This window comes from Tenebrio molitor, chromosome 9, assembly GCF_963966145.1.
Source record: "Tenebrio molitor chromosome 9, icTenMoli1.1, whole genome shotgun sequence".
NCBI lineage: Eukaryota > Metazoa > Arthropoda > Insecta > Coleoptera > Tenebrionidae > Tenebrio > Tenebrio molitor.
This window is the reverse complement of record NC_091054.1, coordinates 17,531,827-17,538,772: the sequence shown is the minus strand read 5'-3', so window position 1 is coordinate 17,538,772 and position 6,946 is coordinate 17,531,827. Positions and strand designations below refer to the sequence as shown.

Below are 6,946 nucleotides of genomic sequence, written 5' to 3'. Positions count from 1 at the left end.
ATTTACGTTACAGACGCCGAAATAGATTCATTTTAATATCATAGGGTACACATGACAGTGACAAATTCAGCAGTGCAACTTCTCCCTTTTGGCAAAGCGAACTGTTATAATGACATATCATTTTAAAGCAATTTAAACTCTCTTTACAACAATACCAAAAAGTTTGGGATTGACTCAATATTATTAAAAGAATTGTGCAGGGAACAATAGTAAACTGATACATCATTTTGGAGCTTTTATAGCTATTTATGCACCAAGGGCGTTACAACGATGATTACGCCCGGAGAACGATGAATCCAGCTCGAGGGCTTTAGCCCGAGAGATGGATATGGTTCGATGGGCGTAATCATTCGGTGACGCCGTGGTGCATACAATATTTTATTTTTCACTATACGTGTTCTTAAAAAAAAAAATTGGCCTCTTTACAATTTTGAATTGATGAGGGCGTTATGAATTCATTACGCCCGCTTATTCTTTTTACGCCCGCTTATTCTTATTACGCCCTATATCATTCCCCGGTTGTTATGGACATGTTTACGTATTTCGTATCCTAGGAGTTATCATGCAATTATACTAAAGTGAAAAATAAAATTGTTTATAAATAATACAGTACAACAATTTATTTACTGTGTAGACAACATTATTAAATTTTCAGACTAGAGCATTTGCCTGAGTACAATATGAAAATCCTTGTCCAAATGCGCTTTAAACAATTTGCAGTAATTACAGTAAATAATAGAAATAGATGAAAACCATTTTACATTTCAGTCATCAGCATTCTATTAACTGATGCTAGATAAACATAAATAAAATTACGATACTATTGTAAAATGGTTCGCAAAAGGGTGGTAAGGCTGATGGGAAGATGACGTTGGGCCGCTGGGTTTGTCACTATTACCTATGTGTCCCTTTCATCCTCAAAATTAACCTGTTTCATGATAATCCGGGTGGATACTTTTCCTTGGTCCACCCTGTATATTAATTATTACCGTCTAGAGTAATTTTTATTATTATTATTTCTAATATTTTGTTTTATTTCTCCTTGGCATGTTTACACCGAAAAACTTTCCGAATCATGGACGCTGTTGTCCTCTAACTAAATACTTGATTCTTGTTGTTTTTGCGAATATATAAATTGGTGGTTACTTCTGAAAACATGTTTCATTTGATAGTGACTTCAGACGTAAAACAGATTTTAAGTTTGATTTAGATAAATGAATATTGTCATGAAGGAAAATAATTTGAAATTCAGTAGTGTTCTGTTTCATTTATCATCAGTTGTGTTAGTGTTGTTTGTTATAAATTATTGTTGGAAAAGAAGAAAATTGTACTATCATGCTGCAAAGTTGAAGGGACCTTTTGCTTTGCCATTTTTGGGAAGCATTCATCTATTCAGCAAAGGTCCAGATGGTAAAACATTGTGAGAGTAGAAAATATATACCTGACCATCTTTTCTTGTAAGATTTGTTTCTCAAATCAATGGAATTGGCGGAGAAATATGCACCAATTGGAAAAATCTGGTTGGGTCCCTATTTATTCATTATAGTTTCCGATTCAGATGTTCTAGAATATGTTCTGAAGCAATGTCTTGCTAAAGGGTCGTGGTACAATTTACTTTACCAGTTGTTTGGTAATGGAATACTAACTGCACCAAGTACGTAATTTATTAGTAACATAATTTAGTACCTACTGTAAGAGAGTACTTAAATGTAACTTTTTTAAAACATTTGATGTGACTTTTAAGATAGTTATTAAATTCTCTTTAAATAGTGTTTTAGAAATTAATGTAAATTAGTAAAGTGAACGATAACGGCGGACAAAAGTAAAATTTATTTTTCATTTATTGTAAAAATATTTAATTGCAACTATTCAAAATATAAAATTTAAAAATATAAAAATTAGTTCTGAACCTAAGAGTTTTAAATAAATATCTACTGCGTCAAACATTTTCACAACTTTTCAAAATTAGATACAGATACAGTTAATTTCAAAATTATAGAGTACACCTAATTTTTTACAGTGTCAAATGCACTTACATTTTTTGTCAATGATCAATGTCAATTTTGACAAACAAAATGCCTAATATAACCGAAAACGCCAAAGTGCTCATTCTTTCCAAATTACAAGAAGGGTGGTCGATCCGGAGGGTTGCCCAGTATAATAACATCGCGAAGGGCACCATGCAGAGGATAGAACAGACAATATTTTGGTGTTCTAAAATATCAGCGTCATTTTATGTTGTCAAACTTACCTAACCTATATAAAAAATATGACGCTCAAATTTCAAAAAGACATTTTTACACGTGAAAAAAACTGTAACAAATCGACTTCTTGATTTTTGAGGTGTACTCGATAATTTTGAAATTAACTGTACAATGGCGGACAAAAAATTTTGCACGACTTGTTATTCCTTTGACATATAAATGTAAAACTGGCTTTATGGTCAACTAACCTCATTTTTTATTTTTGTCTTTCTTGTCATGTCACCAGTGACAAATTAGTCATTCATAGATTAACACAAAAATTTTGGTGTGCCTATGTCGGCTCACGAATGGTGAACGTGGATAAATCGTAATCAAAATCGATATTGTACATTCTTTGCCGTCGAAATTGCGAAAGTCGCTGCATCCCCTAGGCTATCGAGTGGAGTAGATAGGTACCTATCTAGTTCTTAGAGGTTTAGCATCAACACAAAATCAGATGAAACCAAATTTAGTCCTATTTACGTCAAGACAGAACGACCCAACAGGTTGCATTTTGGTACGCAAATATCAAAAAATTAAAGTACAGATCAATCCACAATACTAACGGAAGACATCCGGCTTCTTCCAGAACCTGGACGCCGAACCATCGTCCCAGTGTGTTCCCACTTCCGCATAATGGAATGGATAGTGCCCTTTAATAACCCTAAATTCGTCGAAATTTGCCCATACGCCATACCCCTCTGGTGAAGGGTTACTATTTTGGCTTTAGTAAATCCACATATGGCTGGCATTGTATCACTAAATTATTATAAACTTGATAGACATTTACTTCAAACGGTCAATTTTTCGATTTAATTTATAAACGTCATAATAACAGTAAAGGGCAGCTTACAATGACATTTTTTGATATGCTGTAACGGGCTAAAGCGCCCCATTTTTGGCAAAAAATCCCAAAGTCGTGATTTTTGTGTTGAGGGTTCCTTTGCGCTACGTGCTGAAAAACAGTTTTGACTCTGCCTCAGAAACAATTGTTCAAAATACTCATTTCCGGTAATTCGATGGATACTTGATATAATCACACCATCAACCTCTTTCATTTCCGCATTTTTTTCTTAAAGTTCCTCATCTTCATCGCCCTGTGGTGAAGGGCTGAAGAATATCGCCACCCTCTGTGATTTAGGGGAAGTAAGAGTCTTCCGAAAGTCAGAACCAAATTCCACAGTCACCTACGGAAACAGCTTTACTAGCAGGGTAGTTTAGCCACCTTGTTCCTTTCAACTTTACCCTGGGGGCCCACGCTCGGGCACCGTGAGCCTCAATTTGAGTGCCTTCGTTCCTTCGTGCCGCGAACTAGTCCGTGGGCGAAACTAGTTCAATTTAAATGCCCATTGTCCTCTACGTGTGACTCAGCGAGCAAAGGTTTGCTGATTTCTCCATTTTCCATCAATTTCATTAAACTAAACCTCACTGCTTTGTTTGTTTTGGTCTGTCAACTGTCTTCTCTCATAAAAATCGAACACCCCACTTTTCCTGCGACCGCCGCATACGGCAGTACACCATTGGCCCACTCAATTTCACGTCGAATTAACAAAAACACCGAGTTAATAAAAGGGAGAGATAAGAGATTTTAGCTCGCTTCCCGTTTTGCGTGTACACCAAGCTTGTTTACGTGGTGAACGTACCGTCGAATTACCGTCAAGTGCCGCAAAAGGGAAGAAGCTGCTATAATCTCGCTGCCGCAGTCGAGAAATCCACGACTGGACATCTCGCAGAACAAATTCCCGAAAGGCCAGAGTAAAAGCTCAGGTGAGACCTCCAACCTTCTTATCGTCGACCTTCCGCCTTTTTTTCTTCAGCTGGGTAACTTTCTATTGTCCCCCCAGGCCTTTTTTTCTTATCTCGTCATTCTCGCAAATTATCTTCGACCTACCGCAAAATAACGTCTTCGTGTCCCGGACTCTCCAGAGGCAAGTCCGTGTCCCACAGGAGCTACCGCCGGATCCTTGAGGCGAGCAACTCACAACGCTCCGCGCAGGCGCATCCACCCCCGCCAAAAGCCACCCTTACCGGAGTCCCGGAGTCCAGCTTCCGGCAGCGACCACCACCGCAGCAACTACGGTCAGAGCTTTTCATTCTTTGCGGAAAATTACCATCAGGAACGGACGCTTTGTTCCGTTAATCTGCTACCTAGTTGACGCGCAAGTGCGCTGGATTTTTATAAAACAACTTGCGAAAAAAATTGTGAAGGGCTAGCTACTACGGGTGATTGTTCGCTCGGACCAGTCAAATATTTTTGTAGTAAATCCACGCCCTGTACGACACGTGGCCACGCGCTCCAATATAGGACAATTTCTCGGGTCAAAACCCGAATTAAATTTAATTTTTACTTTTAAATGGTAGCGGCTTGCTAAATTAACTCAATTTTATTTTTACAACTCCAATTACAAATCAAAGTATTTTTTTCATGTTCATTTTTCCATTTTTTATCAATACACGTTTTTTTTTATGCGTTTGTATCATTGAGTTGCCGGAATTTTCCTCTGAGGTTTTCGGATTTGGACCCAGAGTCAAAATTTTAAACCTTTTTTTCAACCAAATACGTGGCGCCCTATTTTTCTCGAAAAGGAACCCCCCAATACAAAAATTGCTCTACGACTGATGCCGAGACAGTGGACCATTCCCTCAGGTAGGTTACAATGCCAAAATTTGATCGTTCAAATTTTTTTGTCCGCCATAGTACATACTATGGCGGACAATATAATTCATGTATCACGTGATCATGAATGATCCAATGAAAACGCGTAAAAGTCCTTAGTTGCATGGCTATCACAGCGATTATAAAAAACAAAAAAATTATTTTCTTATTTACTTTCGTCGTTATGATTTTTGATTGAAATAAATTTGTCAATTTGACAAATAAATGAATAATTTTGTATTTCATTCATTATATTGTCTCATCGAATATAACACGTGGTATGATTAATCATCGATGATATTAAATTCGTGAAATTGAAGCAGGACATTTCACTCGTCCTTCGGACTCGTGAAATCTCCAGCACAATTTCACTCATAATATCATCGATAATAATCATACCACATGTTATATTATAGCTGACAATAAATTTAGGCCGGCAAACTTCTGACATTTCAAAAAAGTCAATGCAAGCGACCATTTATTGTCATTATGACTGATGTGTCAGTTTCTGAAACTGAAGGTTTTCAAGCTGTTTAGCGTTTCCTTCACCCTTTTCGTAACTTAAAGACCACGACGCACTGGCATAACTGATTTGTAGTAGCAATTCTCTCTGGTGCACGCTTCTTTTCCCAATTTTAATTTTGATTATTGCTGTCACGATGACAAGAATGACAAAAATAGAAAATGGGGTTAGTTGAACATAATGCCAGCTTCACATTTTGATGTCAAGCCAATGACAGGCCGGCCTAAATTTATTGTCCGCCATAGTACGAGTATATGTATATTTTAATATTTTTGTCAAAATGTTAATTCTGTTTCAGTTTCAACATGGAGAGCCCATAGAAAAATAATTAATCAAACATTTAATCAAACCATTTTGAATTCATATTTTGACATTTTTGTGGGACGTTCAAATGAATTAATCGTTAACCTAAAAAAGAACTACATTAATTGTGAAACAAATATCTTTCTACGCTATTACGAATCTACTTTTAAAATTATTTGTGGTTAGTTAGCATTGTGCAATTATATCACAAGAAAATTTGTTCTAAAGTATTATTATTGTAGACACATGTATGGGGGTAGATTCGGCCGATCTCAATCATCAAAACGAATATTTGTCGTGGATTGCTGAGTAAACTAAATAAATCATAATTGTCCACAGAGTTTTAACTTAATTGTTTTAGATTCACCTCTCAGATAGTGAAACGTTTCATTAATCCCATACTACAAATTAATCTTGTATGGAGGCTGCTTGGATATGAGAAAAGATTGGATCAGCTTTGTGGAATGATTTATGCTTACGTCAGAAAGGCAAGTACAAAAGAAGTTTTCATAATTTATTTGTTTAATGAATTACTTTTAGATTCTTGAAAGAAAAAAAATGTCTAATAAGAATGAAGTTGGCGGTAGTAGTAATAATAAAAATTATTTAAGTAACTTAATAAAAGCTACCGAAGAACAGGGTAAACGGACCGACGAGGAAATGATGGATGAAACACAAACGATGATTGCAACAGGCAGCGACACAACAGCTATCACATTAAGTTTTGCCACTATAATGTTAGCCATGCACCAAGACATTCAAGAAAAACTTTACAAAGAGATGTGCGACATCTTTGGAAATACCGACAGAGATCCTACGTTAGATGATTTAACTCGAATGGACTCTTTGGAACGTGTTATCAAAGAAACCATGAGATTATTTCCCATAGCACCTATTGTGCTTAGACAGGTTCAGGAAGATATTAAAATACGTAAGTTTTTCAACGCCTTTAACTGTGGAACTGTAATGAATGAATATGTTGTAGGTGACATTGTCATCCCCCAAGGTAGCGAATTAATAATTCCTATACATTTTATACATAGGAATCCCATACATTGGCCAGATCCACTAAAATTTGATCCTGACAGATTTCTGCCAGAGGAAATTGAAAAAAGACCTCGTTATTCGTTTATGCCCTTTAGCATTCCTCCGAGAAATTGTATTGGTAAAATATTTTCCATTCAAATTTTACGTGATTTAAATTCTTTATCTTTTCAGGGA

General features: G+C 36.3%; 1 protein-coding gene across 1 annotated transcript; it reads left to right on the top strand.

Moving 5' to 3' along the window:
• Positions 1–1,479: 1,479 nt before the first annotated feature.
• On the top strand, positions 1,480–6,714 carry LOC138138627 (cytochrome P450 4c21-like). Its single transcript, XM_069058615.1, has 6 exons — positions 1,480–1,654; positions 5,721–5,906; positions 5,968–6,034; positions 6,087–6,213; positions 6,266–6,660; positions 6,711–6,714. The coding sequence occupies exons 1-6, from the start codon at positions 1,480–1,482 to the stop codon at positions 6,712–6,714; spliced, it is 954 nt and encodes a 317-aa protein (XP_068914716.1).
• The last annotated feature ends 232 nt before the right edge of the window (positions 6,715–6,946 follow it).

Bases quoted from the DNA above. Each gene is read 5' to 3' on its own strand.
- LOC138138627 (XM_069058615.1), top strand. From the start codon at position 1,480: ATGGAATTGGCGGAGAAATATGCACCAATTGGAAAAATCTGGTTGGGT. The intron at 6,035-6,086 runs GTAAACTAAATA...TAATTGTTTTAG, and splicing joins TATTTGTCGTGGATTGCTGA to ATTCACCTCTCAGATAGTGA. The intron at 6,214-6,265 runs GCAAGTACAAAA...AATTACTTTTAG, and splicing joins TTTATGCTTACGTCAGAAAG to ATTCTTGAAAGAAAAAAAAT.